The sequence below is a fragment of the Haliotis asinina genome, chromosome 8 (assembly GCF_037392515.1).
Source record: "Haliotis asinina isolate JCU_RB_2024 chromosome 8, JCU_Hal_asi_v2, whole genome shotgun sequence".
Taxonomy (NCBI): Eukaryota; Metazoa; Mollusca; class Gastropoda; order Lepetellida; family Haliotidae; genus Haliotis; species Haliotis asinina.
The window spans coordinates 41,196,594-41,222,227 of NC_090287.1; the positions used below are offsets into that span (position 1 = coordinate 41,196,594).

The window sequence follows — 25,634 nt, forward strand, 5'->3', positions numbered from 1 at the left end:
TTTGAAATATTTATCGCTAGTGATGGACGTAGGTGATAGAAAGTCCTACGTAGGTGATGATAAGACCTACGCAGGCGATAGTAAGTCCTACGCAGGCGATAGTAAGTCCTACGTAGGAGACTATCTCCTATGTAGGACTTAGTATCTCCCACGTAGGACTTAGTATCCCCCACGTAGGAGATAATGAGACTAAAAAGAACGTGGCCCTGATACGCCTTCGTACATTCAACCATTCCATATGAAAGACTTATCGTTAGTCGTGGGAGGAACATCAAATTAGTTCTTTATAAACTTGCGGCGTTAACTGATACCGGGCGATTAAAGGTTGCCAATGAGTCGTCTGCTTCATTCTGGCCAGCCAACGTAACCACAGACATGTGACGTATGTTTTCTGATTTCTTGACGTCAACTAAGACATGCAGAATTGTTGCGTTTCCGTCGATTTGTCCAAGGGGTCGGGTGATGGTGTCACAGATTTCCACCGGGCCTGGCAGTTCGGGCTAAGTGGATTGTTTGTGAGTGCGAAGCGAGTGGTGTGGAAGCCTATAGTATTACATGTATATTAAATCGAGTGGTTCGACCCTACCTCCCTTCACAGGTTGAAAATAAATACTGTTTAGAGTTATTTTCATTGAGTTGAACCAGAATAACAACTACTTAAGAGTTGTCGTAAATGACTGATGCCCAAAGGGATTTTGCATGATGAAAGCTGGAACGATTTTTTCCTTAGATGCACAGTTGTGGTAGAAATGGCAGTAATATTATAAGTAGTATACTCGGACCTCGTATAGCGGCATTCATGGCATCGCGACAAAAGGTATTTCCGGTTTTCTGCTCGAGACACGCCTCCTAGCGGTCATTTGCATATGTAAATCGGCAGTCAGACGTCAGTCGCTTGTTTACATTTTGGAAACAATCACGATGTATCAAATCTTCGTAAGAATTATCCAGGAGAAATATTAACATTAAACTCTGGAATCTTTTGGAATCTATTTCACCCCTATCCATGAAATACCTGCAAAAATATTTACGCGTCGTTTATAGCCCTTCACACTTGATTTGAACTAGGTCGCCTGCATCTTATCTAGCCATATAAGGTAACGGAAGTGAGCTATATCAATCTACTGATGGATGCCAAAAGCTGTAATTCAAATAAGGAAACAAAATGTAAAATGATCCCTGTTCAGTGAAAACGAATTTGCCCACTCAAACAAAATAGAAATTACGAAGAATTTTATTGCACTCTTGTACACATAATTATTTATTCATATTCTCTCATTATTGCACATCATCTTTTGCATTTAAATATGGTTGAAATCATGCCTAAAGGATAAAATTAAACAATACTAAAATAAACAAATATATAAAGAACATTACAATGAAATTAAAATACTTTTATGACATTAAATTTTCGGAAATAGTCCTTTCTCTTTTTTATTCAAATATTTTAAAATGAAATCATTTTTTAAATAATAATTTCAATTTAAAAAATAATATTTTTCAGGATTTTCGCAAAGTTAAAAGAAAGCTCAATTTTCGTGCTAAGGCAAGACGACAGTATGATCCTGTTAGCTTGCACCAAGCATTTGCTGCCACCCAGACTGGGATGTCAGTTTATCTCAACTCTCCGGGACAGAACAAGGGGTAATGTTGCAGTTGGGACACAGCCGGATGGAGATACCCTTCTCTCCCATGAAGAGGAGAAAAAGAAACATGTTAAATACATGTCTTCTATAGGCTATGGGTACACCAAACTTAATGTACAATATCTTGCTACAGACTTCGCAGTCCCTCAAGGTAAAACATACCAACTGACAAACCTTTGAATGACAACTGGTTTCATGGTTTCCTGAGACGCCGACCTGACTTGAAATTGGCGAAACCTTAAAAACTCTCAATGTTGCGAGCTCAATATGCATCGAAAGAAGTCCTCTCTGCATACTTCAAAGAGCAGGCCACCCTCGTGACGCTTCATGGTTTACATGACAAGCCTGAACGTGTCTTTAACTTGGATGAAATAGGTGTGACAACTGAATGCGCACCACCCAAGATCGTATGTGATGCTACATGTCAGCCACAGGCTGTAACATCATTAAGGTCCACTACAGTACCAGCATTGGAGGAGGTAAAGCTGTAGAAGTATACATCCCCCTAATTATGTACTTCGTGGGAAGAGATAGAATGATGAGTTACTAAAAGGTGCTCCATCAGGTTCCATTGGTTCCATGTCAATACGTGGCTGGTTCAACATAAATATATTTCAGGACTATCTGACCAAACACTTCATTAAGTATGCTGGTATTTCGGTATATCCGTCAGGATCCAAGACTCTTCTTCTCTTTGACGGCCATAGATCACATGTTTCTTTGACGCTTGTGGAATGGGCGGAAATGCAAAACATCACTTTGTTCGTGCTGCCACATCACACATCCACTGGATGTTGCTGTATTTGGACCATTTAAATGTATGTACAGCAGAATGCCAGCTCTTTCTTCAACAGAATCCAGGAATGAAGATCACAAAGTATGAAGTTGCCAAGGTCACAGCTAAACCATACTTGAAAACCCTTTCTCCAGAAAACCTAACTTCAGCATTCAGAAAATCTGGCATTTTTCCTCTCTGCAATCATGCATATCATGAGATATGAGTCTCACCGGCTACTATCTATACTACTGTACAAGATCAGAATCAGAATCAGAATAAAGAAAATGAAGTGCAGGCATCAGCTAGCATTCTACTATCATCTGCACAGGCATTAGCTACTAGTCCACCATCATTTTCACAGACAGCACACGACATGAGACGGGGAAAATTACTTCAGTGACCGCCAAACCGAAAACGAAGAGATTTGTACCACCATATCTTGGAGGAAACCTGCTCAAACAGAAAAATGTAAACATCAAGAAATCAAAAAAAAAAGAAGAAGAAGAAGGAATTTGTTCCTCCAGTAGAGAAAAGCAAACCTTCAATAGCAGTACCAAACACTTCTACTTCCAGTCCACAGCCTGGTCCATCGGACCCCAGCAATTCTTCCCATGCATCTGATGATGACTACGAAAATTGTTTTTGTTTGTGGTAAGAACAGTCCTCCAGCCATGAGGTCCATTTGTAATTTTGCACTGACATCACTTGTGTGAGGCGCCACAGTGAATTTCTCTGTCCACATTGTGAATAAATTCTCTAAATGCTGTGAAACTAATTTGATTGAACATTTGTGCATTCTTTGTTTGGAAGTCTGGTGATTTCCCGGGATACTGTTTTGTTATGGACACAGTTTTGTGCAACTTGGATAGCACAAAAAAATATCTCAACCGACTTCACATTGAGGTGAGTAAAGAAATTTAATATTTTTACCTATTTCACCTTGCAATCCGAGTGTTAGTGTTTACTGCGATACGATGAAGGCATCTCCTTTGGTAAATATTAACCGGCGTCGTTCGTCGAATGGCTCTCGCCGAAATACTATCAAAGTTAAAATAATATTTTCTTCACAAATGTGCTGATTAAATGTCATGTTAATCGGATTTTATAATGGAAGAGTTCTTATAAGTTCCACATTTTATTGACGATTACGACTATCCCAAGTACCGCGATATAACGAGGTCGCAGGCTATTTATTGACACCCACCCACTTGTTATGTTATAAGAAATGTTATGCAAAATCCCATTGTCCATCAATCAAGTAAATATTTTCCTACCAGTAGAATGTGGCTTAGATTTTGTAACTGGGAGACCTAAACAGCACTTATTCTCAGACTGCGGGATGTTCGTGACAGGGCGCCGCCATTTTAAAAAAAAATCGTCGCATCACGGCCTAATGACAGTTCGAGAATCAATTAGATCATGGTTTGTTTCCATGAAGTTAGAAAATCAAAACTACTTCCAACTCGTAGTTAAATATGTTTTTGAAGCAAGACCAAAAGGATTTTGCACGACACAGGTTGTAACATAACGATAATATAACCGTTATGACAACAAACGAATTTTACAGAATTGTCTGTGAAAACCTTCACAAGGCCGATGATCAGATTTTGTGTGCAAGCCTGTTGCTTTAGGTGAAGTCATCTCAGTAACGTCATGATGTGTGTTAATGTACCAATGTGCAACCGATTAAGCTGATTCTTGCACCAGACAACCCCGTGATAAAAACACCGATGTGGGCAGTTGCTAAAATCTAGTTCCCTTCCACAGTTCTGCCCTGGGTCCACACGGGGGACGGGCCCTTAGCTTTACCAAGCACCCACCACGAGGAGATGGCTCTTTACGGGCGCCATATTTGAAAGTGAAGTAAATTGCGTGAAATACTCCACTTGTACAAAACGGGTCTTCAAAAGCACCAAATCCGTATGACACCTTCGTTTTCCCCTGTATTATAGTGCTCTGCATTTGTCGATTCTCGTCGCCACAGTAGTATCTTCAGAATGAACGACTGTGGATATAAGGGAACGAAACGAGGGCTTTTCGAGATCACCTTCAACAACATGAATAACTACTTGATAAATGCGGACCCATATAGTTACTGTAGGTTCAAACCTTGTCCTCTCTTCAAATTACAATTTGAAGATTTTGTCATTTAAAACACAGTTTACACGAAGAAATGAAATATATCTAACACAGTAACACAATTTATATACTAGGTTTTTTTATTCAAACGGGTAAATATGGTCTTACTGGCTTCCTTGAGGGAGGAGGGACGAAAATAAAGAGCAGTGTCTGTAACCTTTCCTGAAGACAAGAACAAAGTCTTGAACAACACCCCTTATTAAAAGGTGCAAAGTGAGCAAATTCTTCATCAAACGTTTATGCAATAATACATTTCTGTTGATATAGCTATTCCCTTTCTTCCTAGCAGCCACTGTTTACTCCACCGCTGCATTAAATTTGTGCCAGCATCGCATTCATCGTACGTCTCAGTTCATCGATTTGTTTTTTGAACTCCGCTCTCATCCTCCTTTTGAGTTTCCTCAACATACGTCTCATCTCAGCTTTACTCAGCCCTTCGAAGTCTGGTGATTCCTTCAGCTTTCTCCCCTCTTCTTTTTCCTTTTCCTTCTCCTCTCCTTCCATCTTCAACAGCTGCTCTTCTAACCTCCGCTTCAAAAGTTCCCGTTCTTTCGCTTTCGTTTCTTTTAGTTCACTCATCCTTTGTCTTATCTTGGCAGTCACCGTCTTCCACAAATCCATGTTATCCTTCCAGTATAACTTGTGGTATTGATGTCTCGTTCTTAAATTCACCCACCCTCTCATTATCTTTTTGCTGCCCTCTCTCTCCAGCAGCCTCTTCACACAGATCTTTGTGTCCAGTTCCCAATCACATTCTTCCTCTGACGGTGCTGTAACCAAATAAAATGCATATGCAATAACATATATTAGTCACACAATATTTTACATATGGCCTATAATACCTGTCACAGAGTATTGCAACGTGGTATCACAATCGAAGGATGTTCAGTTTTGTACAGCGAGATTTGATTACATACCTGTGACATACATTCATGTGCTTCGATAGCATCATACGCAACATTTCGAATTATTGAAATACAGGACTGCTTGAACACCATTATGTCTGATGTCACTATTGTAGTACCCCAAAAATCAAAACAGAGTGATGATTTCTAGTTTACCAAAAACTTTTAGTAATTTGTCTGTGATATTGATGGTGACAGGGGTTGAGTTCTTGACCGTCTCGTTTGGGATCAAGGTCACACATACATAGTGACTCAGGTCAGAGACAAACTCCAGATTGCCCCAATATTGGGTAAAAATTGAATATTAAGCCACTTTAAACCAGTTCCATGATGACGCTGGGTCGTTGATTGATCTTTCAAGAAAGATCTTCAGAGTATTGCAATCTCTCAACGGAAGAATATGCCAACGACAGACCCCATCACTTGTTCCAGCAATCACATATGTATGTAACAATCATAATGGATGGATGTTGGCATCACTAACGTGGAGGCGTTCCACGACAGAATGCAGTTCAATGACATGCATTCATTCATCTAATTATTTTCTTGAGAAGTATGTATAGCCTCTCAGTAAAACAAGACTTCGCATAATTTTCTTAAAAGAACCAAGGACATTGGACATATATCATTCTGGATTTTAAATTTGTTGATGATTCTGTAAATTTAGATGAGTATCAATCACATGATGAGTTATGAATCGAGAAGTCTTTCTGGGAGATTTCATGTGCAGGATGTTCAACTTAATGCTCTGCTATTTTAATTTGGTCTCAACTCAGGAACTGTCCTTGCTGTTGATGTGAGACTTCAGGTACCTACTCCGTAAACGCAGTAGCGGAATGTGGTCGTCTTGTTAACATGTGGAGGCATGAGGATGACCAGCTCGTGGCAATCATCATCGTTGTCGTCGTCATCGTCATCGTAGTTATATCTTGATAAATATGTAATGAACGGTTCATTATTTCCTTTCGGAATAATATAGTGCTATTTAACCTCACGTGAAGTTGTGAAGCAGTTACATTCTGTAATATTGCTGAGTGCGGAGTAAATCTAAACTCACTCATTCCTTCAGTATATCAACCTAATCCCTGATCAAAGAGTGAAAACCCCTCACCTTCAATTAATGGCGGTTTTTCGGTGGCGAAGTCAAGAAACACTAGTGGCTTTTCGAAACCATGTTTTTCAACTTGAAAAAGCCTTGCAGTCACGGACACTGTCGCCACCAACACCAGTAGAGGCACCAGAATTACCCTTCGAAACATGATGCACTGAAAAATCAAAGAGCATTTCAATTAATATAGAATGTAATCATAAAACACCGTACAAATAATTAGAATATTGGAACAAAAGAAGAAAATACACCTTTGCACGTCTGAGACAAAGGAGAACTAAAAATAACTCTCACTGTCCATCTGCCATATTGTCAATTTCGTCTGAGCAGGTGAAATACTGGATTCATACCGCTTTAGTTTATTTTCAAAATCTTTTCCTAAACTGCATCACCCATTTTACTGGTTACGCGCTATGTACATTTTACAATAATACTGTTCCAAAAGATACCAGTGTTCCTGTTCCTCCTTTGAACCTGAAAATCTCATGAACAAATGATAATACGACTATTCTCGCTCTGGGTAGTGATCTCTGGGTTACTTTCAGTATACGTAGATATACATCACCCTGTAAACTTTGATAAGGCATTTCAAATATGTGTAATAAATGGGTAAGTGAGGACTGTTTTACGCCGCTGTTAACAATATTTCCGCAATATGGGGCATCCGAAAAGTGAAACCTATTTTCACATGTCCAACGAGTCTGACCACGTATACAAATACCTAAATACCAATGGCGAAGCACGATTTAACAATAATTGCCCACGTGAAATGGTTGGGGAAGATTTGGCGTTTGGTTCCGTAAATCATTATTTTTATGACATTATATCCTTAAAGGTCACATGCAACCAAAAAATCAAACATAATTAAAACACATTTATCACTTATTCATGACATATAATATACATTGCTGCTGTTTAAAAAACAAATAAACAAATTTATAAGCGTACAATCGCGATTCAAAAGTGCAATATTTTGTACTTGGGCTTTCTTCTCCCGAAACGAAGCCCTCGGGAGACCGAACCCAGTCATAGTGGGTGGCTGTGCATTTAAGTGTAACGACGGCTTATTGGCTCTTTCATTTGCTGATATGCTGGGAGTTCATTGTGTGTACAGAAAGATGATCTGTTTGATGGGCATTTTAAAAGTAAGATTCTTTATGGATAACAACTTCTTTTTGTGTACTTGATGCGTCGTTTTAGGATGGATTCATACACTGTTGTCAAACAAAATCATACACACTAAAAGAAGTCGTTATCCATGAAGAATGTATATAGAGATGTTGGGTTTTGAAAATACGTGTTCTCTGAATTTGCGCTCAATCCAATCAAAAACCATGTCAGTAGACATGGTAAACTATTGAGTGGCTGGAATCTGTCATTCGTCCAAGTACAAAGCAGGACTTGAAACTGACAAGAGTTTGCACCAGTTTCCGTCAGATCCAGTCATCCGAAAAAATGTGAATGTAATTTGTTTGCAACCCACAGACATAAAAACATGTCACGTGTATCACACGTGCCTAATTACATAATGTGGCAGAGACGGGACTCGGGTGCACGAGTCATAAATCAACTTATTTTCTTTATGCCGTATAGTCTGATAGGTGTTAAGTTCAAATTGCACGTGGTCAATGATTGAAGCTGTGTACTGCATGTTGCCTTTAGCAGACAGGCAGGCAGACATATAGGTGTGAATAAACCAGACACTGAGCTTTCTCTGTGACAGAGACTGCTTACCACAATCAACAAGTTTTTTTTACGTAACGAGTAGATAATTTACTTGTTTGTGTACACAACCAAGATTAGACTACTGCTCACGACCTCAGACGCTGGGCAGGCATACTGTTTCAAGCTCCGCGAACCTATTCATTGGACGCAGCGCAGCACAGCTGTTGAAACCAGTTTTCCCCCAGCGCGGACTTTTTTTCATCGCGTTTTTTTTTCAACTTTATAGGTTGAATTGGCATTTTTTATGATTTGTTTCGGTAAGTGCATACCGTAAGGTACCAGAATCTGCAAAGTTGTGATTTACGTTGCATGTGACCTTTAAGATCGAGAGTCGTCTGATCTTTTCTCTTACCACCAATCAAGACATTTGATGGAGAGCAGACAGAGAATCTTCTTTATATTTATAGGGCTTGAAATAAAAAATGACGTTTTTATTAAGGCGATGTATCCACAACAACAAACTTGGAAAAAATAGTATATTACATAAAGGACATATATGAGGAGATTAAAGTGACTGAAGATCTGATGACGCAGAGACCGACGTCATTCTCAGAAATGAGTTAATAGAATTAGGTGGTGGTAATTTGTAATCCTGTACAAGTAGATGGTCTCATATGGAGTCTACACTGGACGTAATGGTGCAGCGGTACATACCTCAGAGACAGCTGCGGTACATACCTCAGAGACAGCTCCTGTTCAGGTTTGGCACGAAACTGTCGATTCCCACCAAGTCGTGACGTTTTACAACAAATCTATATAGATATACAGGTGGTGCAGTGAATCATGAAATCTAAACGCACATAATTACTCCGGGGATAGATACAGTGTCTACTGTCTTATTCATGATATTATTCAGTATTGACTGTTTTCAGTGATGAATAGTGTCAGACAGTTCCAGCTACAAGCATTCGATGCGAATCTTCCGGATTTCAGATTATTTGTCAGGCAAAACTGGTGACATTGATACGTTGTCAGAGTGAGTGGGTTTAGATTTAAGGCGCACTCAATATTTCAGCTATATGGCGGTGGTCTGTAGATACTTGTAATCGAGTCTAGACCAGACAATCCAGTGATCAACAGCATGAGCATAGATCTACGCAAATGGGAACCGATGACGTGTGTCAAGTACGTCAGCAAGCCTGACCATCCGATCCCGTTAATCTCCTCTTACTCCTTGGGTTCCTGAAGGCCCATTTGAACCTGGATCTTCACGGGTCTCAGACAAGAGGAGAGAGTCTCAAGTGTATCGCATCTCTGAAATTAACGCATATCCTTTGCACAATATGTTAGTGAGTGAGTATGAGTATACAAACTTGGTGCTAATGGCTTATAAATCGATTCGTATCCCTGTTCATAAAGGGTGGACAATACCTCATGCCTGTACTTGGTGAGTGAGTGAGTGAGTGAGTGAGTGACCTTGGTTTTACGTCACTTTTAACAATATTCCAGCAATATCACGGCAGGGGACAATCAAACTGGACTTCATACATTGTGCAGAGTCGTCTGTGTGTTATTTGACGTTTTAATTGAACATAAAATGTCCTCCACAAAATATCATCCACTGAGGACCTAATGCTATATTTTGAGATTTTTTCCAGATTATAATAATGGGCAAGGGCACAGTAAGTAGTGGTGAATCACGTACGAATTTTCTCATATATATGGTAATTCTCTACATTCAGATATGTATATAAATGGGTACTTGACACACATGTACATGGTATTATAGTGTGCGATGTTTGTCAAGTTAGTAACACGTGTAAATCTAATTGACGCATGGATACTACCATTCACACCTTGACTTACATGCGTGTATGAGAACACTGAATTCACAACTTGACTTACATGTGTGTATGAGAACACTGAATTCACAACTTGACTTACATGTGTGTATGAGAACACTGAATTCACAACTTGACTTACATGCGTGTATGAGAACACTGAATTCACAACTTGACTTACATGTGTGTATGAGAACACTGAATTCACAACTTGACTTACATGCGTGTATGAGAACACTGAATTCACAACTTGACTTACATGCGTGTATGAGAACACTGAATTCACAACTTGACTTACATGCGTGTATGAGAACACTGAATTCACAACTTGACTTACATGCGTGTATGAGAACACTGAATTCACAACTTGACTTACATGCGTGTATGAGAACACTGAATTCACAACTTGACTTACATGCGTGTATGAGAACACTGAATTCACAACTTGACTTACATGCGTGTATGAGAACACTGAATTCACAACTTGACTTACATGTGTGTATGAGAACACTGAATTCACAACTTGACTTACATGTGTGTATGAGAACACTGAATTCTACTGTGGCAATCCAAGGTTTCAGATGTTTGATTCTTTTTCATCTCCTGTCCGCAGGCACTTTCGAATATTGATCCAAATGTGTTAAGTCTTCATCTATACTTAACACGGTAGATCAGAGGAATGGTAATGGAGTACCTCGCAAAATATATGTGACATAAGACCATGTTCAGTGGTTCGGCATAAATTCTTTACCTTCATTCACACTAATTGCAGTCTATACGTTAGTACACACATGGGCATGTAACTATTTTAAAGTCGAACTATATGCGATCTTATCTCTACCGCTGAATAGGAATGTAACCATTTGGCAACAAGAAGCAACGCGCCCCCCCCCCCCCCCCCCCCCCCCGGAAACAAATGGATCAGATTCGAAATCATGGTGAAACCCATGTATAGAATTATAACATGTGAAGCGCTTGTGTGGGACTTTCAGTAATGCGTATCTCATTTCGGGAAGGTTTTATTCTATTCAGCACACTTTCTTGGATAATTTGGCGTAAATTTACGCTTCATTCTGTATAGATGTTGAGGTTATTTTCTTGTAAGTGTCGATTAGCCCTTCTTGTATTTGTAACACTCTGCGCCGTACCTGAGGTGTACTAGGTCTCTATGACACGACATGCTCGCTGACTTGGTTCACACATGTCATTGGCTCCCAGATGCGCAGATCGATACTCATGCTGTTGATCACATTATTTGTCACATTGTCACATTATTTTCAGACCGCCACCATATAGCTGGTATATTGCGTAAACCTAAACTCACGCATTCGCTCATGACCTGCAAGTGTGACTTTTGGCGTTTGGGGTTCTGCACTTTATTTTCCTGTATCAATATTTCTGTTATTGATGTTTTCATGCAGTATGTACTTATACTGCCAAGGTTGTATCGAGGATATCCAGGGAGAGATACTGACAAAGAAAATTTCAAATTAAGAGGTCCTAGTCAGCCGCCCAAGTGAAAGATGAATAAAACGTGACATAAACCTTTGGGACAGAGTTAACCCGTTCGCACTGCACAGCCAGTAATAAATAACAATGAAATAGTGAAAATCAAAACAACAACGATGTCTTGGTTATGTGCACATTTAGTAAGTACCCATGCACTTCTCAAACAATTATGAAACGACATCTCGTGAAACTTGAGCTGTATGTTTTTTGACAAGTCGCCGTATATTTCATCATGTACAATTGTAAGGCATAGTAATTTTGTGTGTCTGGAGTAAGAGGTGTAGCCTATGAATGTATGAACCAGTTTATTTCTGGTATGAATGTGCCAGAATTTTAAGTCCCTTGGCATTTACTGTAAACGTGTATTAGAAATAATCACAGCAATTGCTCTGATCTGTACGATACTGACAAAATATGCAAAGGATTCGTTCATCGTCGGAAATGTTTGAGACATTCGACAAAAAATGTATATGTATTCATGTCTCCGTTGCAAATATTTACAAAATTGTAATTTGAGATACGACGACCTACAATGTTTGTCTCTACATTCGACACACTTCTGTGGTCTGTGTAACTGCTTACGATGGATGCTGTCAGTCGCCGAATAGTCACGTGTGATCATATTTATCCAGTATCTAAGACACATGCATTGATAGTCATGTGCATTGCTGCTTTTCATATTTACTCAAACGTCCACAGATTTCAATGCCAGAAGTTGATTACTTCAGTGTATATTAATATGGTTTATTACTTCTGTCAATGATTTCCAGAGATTCAGGTTTAACATCGCACCAGCAGTATTTCAGCCGTACAGAGACAATTTCCTATGAAATACAGATTTGGTCTATATAATATCATGCATCAAGTGGCCCCTTTACGATTTTACTCATCCACTTTTTTAGAGCTGTGGTGAGCCGGGTTAATTATGAATTGACGTATGTATACCATCGGAAAAAATAGCTGTGCGTAACATAAAATGGCACGAAATAGAAGTTATATGAAAAGTTACTAGTATATTAACCCTAAATAAACATGTAGCAAACGACTTTGCATGAACATTGGTGTCACGTATGGCGCGTGGCATGCTATACTTTTCAGTATGGCACCGGTTACATGTAGTTGACTAATCTAGATTTGGGGTTTCCGTGAAGTGTACAGATATCGCATGACAAAAAAGCTCAGTTTTACACTATTCGTGATAATAATATAAAGCACACTATTCAGTTTGATGCTATGGTCGTACTTGTTTGATTTCTTTATGGAGGCATATTGTGTATATTCGGTTTCCTCAGAAGAGATGCATGCACTTTACATACTCTCTCTTTGCTTGTTACGATACTGAAAATGGGCAGGAATTTTACAGATGACAAAAGAGTTCATTAAGAATAACTTTTATAGCAGGATGGTCTCAGCTGAAAACCGACGTATTTAGCCAACATTGGTCGTCTTTGTCACATTCCTCCGTTGCTTTACCACCATCCTTGTCTTCTGTTTCCCCGTGTACTTTCAGGAAGGTGGTAAGGCGCTTTCATTCAGCCCCCTTCTCCTCCTCACCTCTTTTTTCTTTTCTTTTCTGCAGCTGCTTGTCTTCCTTTTCAACCGTCTTCATCCTGTGTGTAGTATCCGTTGCGAGTTTATTCCATTCCTTCAATTGTGACTTCATTCTGAATATGTTCTGTAGCATTTCACTGTGTCCCTTCAGCATCGGCTTCATCTTCTCTTGCGCTTCCTTTATCATTTTCCTACCTTCCTTCGCCTCCATCTTCTCCATACAGTCTTCAGTGTCAAAAGGCCAATCGCATTTCACCCCATTCCCTGTGAACGCAACGCAGATCTATCAACAAGGTTTATAACATGTGACGCCATCATTGGAACCTTCATTGTCATTTACACTTTGGGGCAGTAAAGATTATGGCATCCCAGAAACCTTTGCGTGTCTTCAAAGACAACTAAATGGATTGTGGAATTGGGTAGCCAGGTGGCATTTCATCATGTCCAATAATAAGTTCACGGCATCAGTCATTTGATTTCCTGGCTGACACTCAGTCACTTACAAGTAGCTTGAATAGTGCTGACCATGGTGTTAAGCAAGAAAGAGTGAACCTTATCGTAAGTACAATAAATCAAACGTCGTCTTGACCCTAAAACATAGCTAATAATACGATACGCAGTTACACATGACGTTATTTAGACCTTTGGTCAATGATGACGTCATTGATAAACTATGCAGGTAATGGTGTTGATTGTTGACAGTGGACTCTCTACTCATTCACACCACACACAGGCAAATCTCTGTTATGTTACCGTTTTGTATCTCTACGAAGATACATATGGTGAAAGGAAACACATATTCTTGTATTATTCAGCATGGAAATATTCCGAAGCTGCCTGTGGGTGTCAAAATGGTTTAACAATACGTCCTAAGTATCATTTTGGGAGCTCATCCAACAATGAAACTCTGACCTTTCACTGAGGGCATGCCATCGATGCCTGAAAACACTTCAGATACTTCTTCGTAAACATGATATACTGTAGACGTTACCGGAGTCGGGGCCGTTACAGCCACGCACACCATCAGCACCAGCATGATACCTTGTCTGAAGTAATAACAAGGAGTTGCTACATGCATACCATAGAACATCTATTACTACGATCATATTGGTCTGCTCACGAATCCCCAAATATAACAATCATAGACAATTGTGAACGGTATCTTTATGCAGTATGTATACTTTAACTGACTGAGGCATAATTGGTAATGAACAATAACTGCTCTTAAACCCAAACTTGTCAACAGATTTCACAGCTTCAGCATATGCTGTCAGACGAAAGACTTCAACATACACTTCAACACACAATTCAACAAAACTTGTCAACAGATTTCAGAACTTCAGCATATGCTGTCAGACGAAAGACTTCAATACACACTTCAACACATACTTCAACACACAATTCAACACATACTTACCACAAGGAGATCCCTTTGAGATTTGAGATTTGGATATATGAATATATACCAGCATTATCGCAGAATACACAGGTGTTGCAATAAAACCTGAAACCTCATCCCAACGAAATTGCCTTCCATTTCACAAAATAAAAAACTTGTGATGTATGGGTTAGTATCCATGCCACTATAAGTATGGTAATTATAAGAGACTTTATCTTGTTTGGACATTTTAATGGGATAACTGCTAATGTTTTCAAAAGGTAAAACTTTCACAAATACGTTTTAACAAACGTGTTGTTACGGTCAAAACACGTATTTCCCTTAAACTTTAGTTTTTAAAATGATTTTTCGGTAATTTCAAGTTTTTTATTTAACCAAGTGTAATTGTACTCCTATTCCATTTAATACCACTGCCACTTTTAACAACCCTTATGAAGAGAGGTAACTGCCTCAGGGCATGCAACTTTAGGCCATGTGCTTGAACAGTGAGCAACATCAAGAATGTCCAAAGTAGTGGTGAGCATGACTATTGTGGTTTTTTTAGTTCATGAATTGTTATTTGGTAAGGTAAATTCAGTCTATCTTTTCATGTAAGTTAGGGTAAATTCATGTGTTATTTGTTCTTTTCTTTGGTAATTATTGTGGCAAGTTTTAACTTGGTCAAAATTATGTCAGCACATGTTTTCATGGCATAAGGTTAACACTTTCTTGGTGCTTTTGTAGATGTTTTCATGTTTTTAATGTTTTTATTGTATTTCAAATGTGCTTAGGAGCATGTAACAGTATTTTGTGCTTTAAACATTTGAATGAGTTGGGGAAGTGGCAGTGCAGACATTTGCTTATTTAGCAAGTTAAATTCTGTTTATAGACTGCAATTTCTTAAAACTTAGTTTGTCTACAATTTTCAGTTAATCTACTGTTAAAAGGCAACAGAAATATGAATATAAGAATTAGAACTGGAATGGATGGAATTGATGAACATGTCAAACAAGTGGACACTGAATAAAGTCATACATATGATAGCAAGAATCACGTTGTTCGCAACACGTGTGTTGAACGATAACTCCCAACTGCTTCCTGTACAAAGGCCATTTATTCCCTTGCAAAGTCAGTTAGTTCTGTACTAACAAAAATAGAACTGCGGACTTGGGGAAATGAATTACAGTGTACATTTAAAATGGGTCGTGCAAGGTACTTAAAAGAATGCAGTAATGGACAGTTTTAGCATGACACACCCACCAATTTTAAATTGTAAACAACGCGGGGTGCATGAAACAGGCATTTTTGTTCGGTTCACATGATCATAATGTCATGTGCCTAACGGCAAACACGTGTGCAGAATATTATAATTGGAGATTTGAATGAAGACGTGAACAAATCTGATCCCGCAGGTCAGGACGGAATCGTCCTATGCCACATGCAGAGGACAATCAAATCTGGCAATGTAATTTGCGTTACCCAGCAGCGTACTGGGGTCACATCTATGAGGTTATGAACGTCTACGCAAATGGCCAAATAGCTTGCAAAATGCGGGTATTGACACATCACCCGACCACCAGTCCGCTGAGCACGGATGGGTTGCTCTTTAAATAAACTTCCACAGTGTTTAAAATCTGGAGTCATGATGGCACAGCATACTAAGCAAGCTCCCAGCAACCCCATCCACCCCCCCCCACCCCCCCAAACTTCTGTTGTTGGCTGTGGATTAGCCTGACCCATTTGAACGAAATTGTACCTTGAGAATATGTAATCTGATTTTCATCTTTAACAGTGATAAGACATCAGAATATGCACGAAACAGCAGATGTTTCCAATGTGCTGTTACTCAACTACATCTGCGAATATCCAACAATAGGAGACATCCATACGAAACAGCAGCGATATTTGCATAACAGTCACTGGTAAGGCGGGTTTCCACATGGGATACATATAATACCAACTATAGTTGGGCAGGAAATGCCTGCGGACTCGTTGTTTTTGTAAATAACTCTTCATCCAATATTCCAATCGATCTCACATTTTGCAAGTGGATGTATTGTCATACAATCTAATCACATTGTAATTCATTTAAGCATTTTATGAAAGAATCTATCTATGTAACTGTCAAGAAAATAGATAGCAGAGCGCTGATAGCTTGCAGAGGGAGGGAGCGAATACCTGTAACAGCGGCAGTGTTGGGTCAGTAGGGTCGACGTTTGTCAATGTAGGACAGCTGTTCACGTGACAGGTATGCAGAGGTGTCCACTTTACCCTTTAAGGTGTCCTGACCCGTGAAGGTCCCGGGGTAGAATAGGCCTTCAGCAACCCATGCTTGCCATAAAAGGCGACTCAGCTTGTCGTAAGAGGCGACTAACGGGATCGGGTAGTCAGGCTCGCTGACTTGGTTGACACATGTCATCGGTTCCCAATTGCGCAGATCGATGCTCATGTTGATGACTGGGTTGTCTGGTCCAGACTCGATTATTTACAGACCGCCGCCATATAGCTGGAATATTGCTAAGTGCGGCGTAAAACTAAACTCACTCACTCACTCACTTTAAGGTGTCTCCCAGATAAATTCGATTGGGTTGAGATCACAGTAGTAAGGTGGTGATCTCAAGACCTTATGGCCGTGTTGGCGTAGCATGTTGTCAATGATATACATGTATGTGGGTGTAGGTTTGTTAGTTTTAATCAAAGAGTGCAACTGTGGTTTAGTGGTCTTATTTGAAAATTGCATATTGTTATTTGTTAGCCATTGCTGCATATCTGACTTCTTTGTATTAGAAGTTGGGCACCTATTGTTTGGATCTGGAACACTGTGATGGGAAGCTTTGTCCGTGACAACAAGACTTTAGTCAGACAGAGGTTGGCAACAATTGTTCCTCATCATACTGTGTGAAACCTGTTGAGTCCCTACCATCTGTGCTCTTTGACCTAAATACCACATCACACCAGGGTAGGAATCCACGGTGGGAACCAGCACGAAGAATGTTCCCCTTTGCCTGTTTGTATTTTCCTACCACCATTGGGATCAGTGGGTAGTAGCCACTGTCTGGCAGAAGTATGGTTTGCATTGGCCCAAGTCTCATCCATACATATAGGTTCGAACCCATCCTCTCTTGTCTGCTTAATTTCTCTCAGATAGTTACACATTATATTGACAATATTTATCACACATTATCTCTCACACATTACAAGTTTCTGGCTTGCTAGCGTCTTGTACTTGTATCCAAATTTGAGCATCTGCAAGGGTGTGTTCTAACTCTCTTGTGTTCATTTCTAGCAAAGAGCCGGCGAATGACCTCTCCGATGACCCTGATGTCAAAAGAATCTAACTTTGGATGCCTACCCTTTTGTACAAGGTTTTGTTTATTGGTTGTTGGTTTATGTCTCACAGGTTTTAGCACGATGTTCTTTTTCATGCCATGAGCAAAAGTTGTACCTTTCGTAATCTGACACCTTATAAATCGGTTTGCTACGTTTGCTCTCTTTTTTTTAGAAAAAAGTAAACACCTTTCTAATTAAATGTTTTGGTATCACCTGAATAAGCTTTCATGATGATAGCTAGAAGTAGTCAAGGTGAATAATCCAAACGGTCTATCACTGTGCAGTGAACAGGTAACTATCATGAACTCCACGTGCATTTACCTTTCTGATCCAACACTGCCGCTGTTACAGGTCACTGGCTCCCTCCCTCTGCAAGCAGTCAGCGTTCTGCTGTTTATTTGTTGACAGTTACATTGGCAGATTCTGTCATACATATGCTTAAGTCGGTGACTTACAGTGTGATTAGGTTGTCTGACGAAACATCCACTTGCAAAGAGTGAGATTCGATTGGAACATTGGATGAAGAGTTATTTACAAAACAAAACCCGGGTCCACAAGCATTTCATGCCAAACAATATACATTAAAGTTTAAAATTTTAATTTGACAAATACAAATCTTCAAACGGTGTGTCGTTTCATTTTATTTATCACTATATGCATGTTGTTGACTATTGCTGAAGTTGATCTTAAACTTTAATCTTTATAATGTACGAAATGTTCTACTTTCGATGTAGACTCCGTTCGTACTCCGAATTAGAATATCCTTGTTGTTAGAGGCGACCATGATGGTTGGGGTGTCAGAACTAGTATCTATATAAAATTTGTGTGTCACCGTACATCAGCGCTCAGAATATTAATCAATTGGTTGTAGGGTGCAGTCACGGTTATCTCGAAATGGATTAAAATTCAAATGCACTGTATAATCAGGTGTCATTTGATATTCATCTGAAAACGAATCTCAGGAGATCCCTCTGCTGGAACGTTTCTGTTATCCAGAGCATAGAAGAAATCCAGCCCCGGACAAAATATATAATATATACACGAAAATATTGCATCCGGCTTTAGATCAGTTCACTTAACAAAAGTATTCTTTTGGGGAAAAGGGAAATATTTTTCTTTTCAGTGCGCATTGTCTATACAACTGGATATACTAAGATGACTAAAAGCTGCCTTGAGAGAATCTCCTCTAGTGCTTCATAACGAGGTCAGCTTATTTTTTTTTCAGAAATGGCAAATAGTGCTATTTATTATTATTTCCTTATTGTAAGATATTTGTACAGCAGACATATCCACGCAACTAGTACATGCTTTAGGCGCTGGTATTTGTTTCCTTCGATCAATTGATGTCAGTCTCAACGGCATATCGTATTATCAATCATACACCTCTTGCAGCCACCAGGCGCACCGAGTTTCTGCGGCTTTCTCGACCTTACGAGGTACCCAATTCACAGTTGGTCAGATGGGGACACAGTCACAATACTTTGTCCACCTTTACAGCACGTTGTTGTATCTCAACGAGGTGTTGGCACTTATTCATGTGGCCACCGTCTGATCGTATACAAACGGATTCGTGGGTTCCTTTAATTACACATGATTGTATACTCTACAAAAGTGGTTGTGACAACAGTGAAACAATCTGCACACAAAGCTGACTCTAAGATTTTTACACCCGGTCACCCGATGGGCTCGATCGCTACAACTCAAGCTCGCTGGATCACTAGCCCTGCGCCTTAACCAGCTCACACACAATGTCACCCCCATGATATATGAACTAAACACACCAGGATGAATAAATTATGTAGACACACCATGCCCCAATATTCATGTTCTATACTCACCACTTATGATACCCAGAAATGAAAAGAAATTGAAGTCTGTGATCAATTTGGACGATATTTAATCCATAAAACAAACGAAAAATTCCTTCAGTATTCACAAACAATTGTTAGATTTCTGTTTGACCAGTCTCTGCATTAGAACAGAAAATATCAAATCAAGAAGCTAGGTAACTAAGTTAAACCCTAAAAAAGCTGACCCGTGAGCATCCGGAGTAGAATAGGTCTACAGCAACCCATGCTTGCCACAAAAGGCGACAGAGCTTGTCGTAAGCGGCGACTTACAGATCGGATGGACAGACTCGCTGACTTGGTTGACACATATCATCGGTTCCCAATTGCGCAGATCGATGCTCATACTGTTGATCACTGGATTCTTGATCCCTGGAGTCCAGGCTCAATTATTATAAACATATAGCTGGAATATTGCTGAGTGCGGCGTCAGTCTAAACTCACCAACTCCTAAAAAGCTAAATGTAATATTATTAAATATTATAGAGTAAATATTATTTGACAAAATCCAGTTTATCGTGTATAAGTACAATTTGGTGAATCATAATTAATGTGATAAATAGTCATGACAAACAGACAAACATTCATTCAAAGTCAATCAAATTGAATAAAGAAATTAAACTAAACGTACCCAAAAAAGGGAGCCAAGGCGCCTCTTAACTGCCACAAGAACATCTGCAAATTGATATTGAGTCCACCCATCAAGGAAACACTATTTATTGACATCAGGCTTCGGCAATTACTTAAGTGATATATGAGTGTCATACAATTATTTATCGATATGAGTGTAATACAATTATTGTATTGACATCAGTGTAGTACAGTTATTTTATTGATATCAGGGTTCAACAATCACTTTACTGATTTCAGTGATACACAAATACATTATCGATATCAGTGTAGTTCAGTTACCGTGTCAATATCAGTGTCGCACACCTACCTGATCGGTATACAATTACTCTGTTGATATGAGTGTTATACAATTCGTCTTCTTTACATTTCATACCATGAACAATTGTGAAAACTCACGTATTCATTGCTGCATTTCTTCTTTGAGTACCTGCGTGCACCATGCCATGTTCAACCCCAGTATGTAAAGTCAAGACTATATGTGAAAACTAACGCAAAACGAACAACACTTAACGCAAAATGCAAATATAATTTCTAACTAAAATATTTGCAATATTTCTGGCAGACTAAACTTCATATTACTTTTTTTGCAAAGTTTTAGCTCGTTGTTCAGTACATGTGAAAGCATAGTCGATAAATATATAATTTACTTTCGAAAGTTTTAAAGAAATAATTTGATTCTTCAAACACTGTTTTCATCAGTGGTATTGTGGGTAAAATTGTATCTTATTCCAGAAGGTTTTACCTTTGGGGTTTGACTCCTGCAAACTGTCCATTCCGTTGCTGATAACCTGCAATTACCGAATTGGACTTTTAAGGAAAACCACGTATTGACCCTTTGTTATTAATATATCCCACTTTAATTCATTAATTCAGGGTTCGAATCAATTGCAGTTGCTAATTAGCAGCGAGAGGGTAGGTATGACTATTGGTTTTCGTACCTTGTCAGGAGAGAGGAGAGAGAGCCAACGTCACCAATAGTTATGAGTGAGTGAGTGAGTTTAGTTTTACGTCGCACTTAGCAATATTCCAGCTATATGGCGACGGTCTGTAAATAATCGAGTCTGGACCAGACAATCCAGTGATCAACAACATGAGCATCGATCTGCGCAATGGGGAACCGATGACATCTGTCAACCAAGTCAGCTAGTCTGACCACCCGATCCCGTTAGTCGCCTCTTACGACAAGCTGAGTCGCCTTTTATGGCAAGCATGGGTTGCTGAAGGCCTATTCTACCCCGGGACCTTCACGGGTCCCAATAGTTATGAATTTGAGGCGGTTTAAGTGAATGCTGGAATGGTTCCTTAATCCATGCATCTTGACCAGCCATAGCTTAAGTTGCAGGTGGGAAACAACGTCACGTAAACCAACTGATAATATGAAAGAAGATATTCCCTTAGCCAGGATTTTATCCAGTTTTTATCTTGAATTACTGTCGTATTTTAGTTGCCAGTCCACTGCTCTTTCCATACAGTAGAAGAAGTCTTCAAACACGAACAGTGTAAAGAATTTTGTGTAGAGGATAAAGTAGCTTTGGCCGTTTAATGTCAATGCATATGGCAGTTTGACAGAACCGACGGTTTGTACACGTTATTGATCTATAGACATTAAAAAATCTGTTGCGGAAGTCAAACGCGACAAAGTAAAAAAGAGAGCAGGCGGGGATCCGATGTGGTAGAAATTGAAGCCAATAACACCCCTGTCCCATTGATCTGTACTGTCAGACAACCTTCTCTCTCACTGTCCTATGGTTCTGAACTACTTTCCCTCTCACTCTCCCACTGTACTGGACCACTTTCTCTCTCACTGTCCCATTGTTCTGGGCAACCCTTTTCTCACACCGTCTACCTGAACTGTACCAACTCTCTCTATGCTGGTTCTACCTGTTGTACCCTTACATTGATCAGTCGCATTTAGACTCATGTAGTGTTCCCCTTCATTTTAAGGAAAGTAACCAAGATATATCTCTGGACTATTGCCATGGCATGGTTGTTTTGAAAAACGCTAAAGTAAACCTTCTGAAAAATTTAATTTCAGTCGCCAAGACTTATAAACAACAGTTTCTTACAGATTCGGATAATTCTTTTACAAATTGCGTTAAACATGTTTTAACATTTTGCGTTAGGTGTTTACATATTGCTTTAAAGACATTTGGTGTTATTTTTCTACATACAGCGAAATGATTTACGTTTTATGTTAAGCGTTTACATAATGCGTTTGTTTTTACATTGTCTTGATTTTACATTAATTGTTTGAGCAACATATTTAGAATTTGGAAGTGAAATGGAACAAGCATATATGGATAACCACTTCCCGAGCACGACTTTTCGCTACAGGTTGTTGTACAGTTTTCAGGTATGAATGATACAGGGAGAGAACAGGACAATTGCAACAACTCTATCGCTACCTACTACCAAACCCCCTCGACCTGCAGCTGAACCCCTCCTATACAGATTTCCATCCCATACATCGACAAACCAGTCCGAAGTTGTCGTCCAGGTATACTTGGTCTATTCATTTTACATATTGTGTTTGTACAGACCATAGACGGATTTATATCATTCCTCCCATCCATTGGCGATTGTACGTAAACTTCAAAACACAAAAATACCGCGTTTTAAATACTCGGTACGTTTAATTTACCTTGTATGTTTTGGGACTTATCTACCCCCACCGGAGGACAATAATTTTACAATACGTCAAACTCTGTGAGGATTCAGACAGTCACAATCTCAGTTGCTAATCAAACTACCAATGATACAATATTTATCTATTTACTACTCTGAATGGCTGTGTGCAGTCACGGCTTTCGGCTGCGGGAGCAGTTCCAGTTAACACCTGTCAGAGGGGTACACAAAGCCCGCAGTCTAGACTATCAGTTGTCCAAATTTCATTATTGTGGAAGTCGCGGCGGCTGAGCGGGTTAGGTGGCTGACTTTGTGTGCTGGCGATTAGGTGTCTGGCTGTAAGGGTGTGTTTTCGAATCCCGGATGGGACTCTACTCACAAAAAGTACTGGAATCAGAACTTTACCATGAAAGTGTAATCCCAAATACAACATATTATATATTTACAAATCATTAATCAAAATTTATGTAACAGTTCCATTTCTTTTAAAAAAGTAATTGATAATAACGTTTACATTTATATGTATATTTATATGAGTACGAACATGAAAGATACATTACATAGAACAGACTTCATGGGGATATTGTCCTTGTGAGCTTCCTTTGGGCGTAGTTAATATAAGGGTAACGCTATTTTTCAGGACATTATCATTTGCAGAAGCCCGAGGTCTTTCATTAACTGCCCGACGAAGGGGGGCAGTTGAGAAGACCGAGCGTTACTCTTATTATAGCTAGATAGCGTTACTCTTATTATAGCTAAAATGAATAGAATTTTTAATACAATAAGAATAAAAACAGCGACAACGGTTTAGAAGCATTTATTGCCAACAACAAAACGACGGAGGTCACTGACACACATTTTGCAAATATAGACACGTCATAGAACAACACAAATGACGTCACTATTGAGAGTGACGACATTCGACCTTGACCTTTGCTCATACTACCAGCCGCCATTGTTTTCAGTGATCAACAACGTTAGACTTCAATATTTTCATTGCTGTATGTTGTCATTTATGGTACAATTGTTATGGTTGGCACAGGCAGGAAAGTGCATAATGGTTCAGGCACATGTGACGAATGAGAGCCAGATATATGGTCAATAATGAACCCAAATTTAAACGAGCCATAGGTGATTGAACTTCAACAGCTGAGCTACTTATGACGTCACCTAACAACGGGTTTGATAATGGTCCGTCGTCAAGCATTTTGCGGGCGTTATCAAGTTACAGTGGACCGCTCATTTCTGATTACGTGCGGTCGTTTTAATGATAATTCTATCCATTTTAGCTATAATATAAGGGTAACGCTATTTTTCAGGGCATTATCATTTGCAGAAGCCCGAGGTCTTTCATTAACTCCCCGACGAAGGAGAGCAGTTGAAAAGACCGAAACGCCACAGTGGTATGTTTGATTCAAACGCACACGCACAACAGCATAGTGTGTGTGGAAGACAACATGTCTTTTCAACATGTGGCAATGTTTCCTTCAAAGCTACAGACAGAAGTATTACAGTGTTCCTGTATCTTTTGTTTGTAATAAAAAAACTTCACAAGTCATATTTGAAAATTGTTTTGAGAGTGTATTTTCCGTTATTTGAGTTATTAATTATTGCGGTAAATGTAAGTGGGTCACAATATTTAAGGTTTTAGTGTTAGGTATTATAGGTCACATTTCCTACAGAGAATTATTTAAGCAACATGCTTCTAAGGCAGTACTTTAGAGTTTCCTCCCTTTAAAAAACATAAACGCTACTGTTCTAGAGCATTCCACGTTACTGGCGATGGTCGTATGAGCTCGAACTTTTAGGAAATGTCTGAATGTATATATAAATGCTACTTGCCGTGTTGTCGACACACACGGACTCGGACACATTTACTGGAGTAGCATCATCAATCTCCGTCAACGCTTGGTCTGCATAACCACAACCTGACTGCTCGCTGTGTTTTATTCTGCATAACTGTTTCTCACTCACTGTATAAATCAAGACTTTGGTGAATTTGTCATATATTTTGTGTCCCACTGCCTTGGATTTTGTCTCATTTGTACTGTATTTGAAATCGGTAGTGTGAAAGTGACATGTGACTTTGTATAACATGCTCTCTTTGCTTAATAATACAATATTTGAACGTTTTAGACTTGTCTTTGTTCTGTTTTGGTGGTTCACAGAGATTTTCTTACACCTTTTGTCACGGCAAATTTTTAACCGTAACAAAATAGAGATATGAATTGTTATTGTAGACAGTTATCGGGTATGATAACATTAATCCTTCAAGAAAACAGCTGAGCACAATACATTTGATCCACCCAACAATAGTACTGAAACGTGGTTTTCATTTGCCTCTGGCTACGTGCAAGTGAATTCGATCGCAGTTGCTTCCGTCAGCTGCATCAAGTGAAAAGAACGCACTTTAAAGCACTAATTAAAACAGCCAGACGTGCTGCGTGAACGTGCCGTGGGCATGTTAGGGGCAGAAACGACAGCAAGTGACGTTACAAGGTCAATGGGGGTACAGCCGATTGTTTATGATTTACAGCCTCGACTGCAAAAAATTGGCCAGGTTGACCACATGTGACGTCACATTGTGTTAGATCACATGACCCGTATTTGACGTCTACAGGAGTCAGAAATGAGCTAGCTATTTAAGGATCACATCTGGACAAAAAACGATTGGAAACC

General features: G+C 39.3%; 1 protein-coding gene, 1 long non-coding RNA gene and 1 pseudogene across 3 annotated transcripts; 1 reads left to right on the top strand and 2 right to left on the bottom strand.

The window, feature by feature from the left end:
• Positions 1-1,807: 1,807 nt before the first annotated feature.
• Positions 1,808-3,137, top strand: LOC137295276 (uncharacterized; annotated as a pseudogene).
• A 1,483-nt stretch (positions 3,138-4,620) lies between these two features.
• LOC137295134 (uncharacterized) lies at positions 4,621-9,161 on the bottom strand. 2 transcript variants are annotated; one of them, XM_067826458.1, is made up of 3 exons: positions 8,980-9,161; positions 6,580-6,733; positions 4,621-5,333 (listed from the first exon to the last, which is right to left on the bottom strand). In XM_067826458.1, exons 2-3 carry the CDS (start codon positions 6,725-6,727, stop codon positions 4,876-4,878), a joined length of 606 nt encoding a protein of 201 aa, XP_067682559.1. In that variant the 5' UTR covers positions 6,728-6,733; positions 8,980-9,161; the 3' UTR covers positions 4,621-4,875. The 2 variants fall into 2 exon arrangements, with proteins under 2 accessions (XP_067682559.1, XP_067682558.1); XM_067826457.1 differs by having other exon boundaries at positions 8,956-9,059.
• A 2,554-nt stretch (positions 9,162-11,715) lies between these two features.
• On the bottom strand, positions 11,716-14,641 carry LOC137294448 (uncharacterized). The gene is made up of 3 exons (XR_010957520.1): positions 14,560-14,641; positions 14,055-14,188; positions 11,716-13,406 (listed from the first exon to the last, which is right to left on the bottom strand). It is a non-coding gene; the product is annotated as an uncharacterized lncRNA (long non-coding RNA).
• Between the last annotated feature and the right edge of the window lie 10,993 nt (positions 14,642-25,634).

What these genes read in the sequence shown, in the direction of transcription:
- LOC137295134 (XM_067826458.1), bottom strand. Translation starts at nt 6,727, where the DNA reads ATGTTTCGAAGGGTAATTCTGGTGCCTCTACTGGTGTTGGTGGCGACA. An exon ending in AAAACCGCCATTAATTGAAG is followed by an intron (nt 5,334 to 6,579) that starts GTGAGGGGTTTT and finishes ATTTGGTTACAG; the next exon opens with CACCGTCAGAGGAAGAATGT.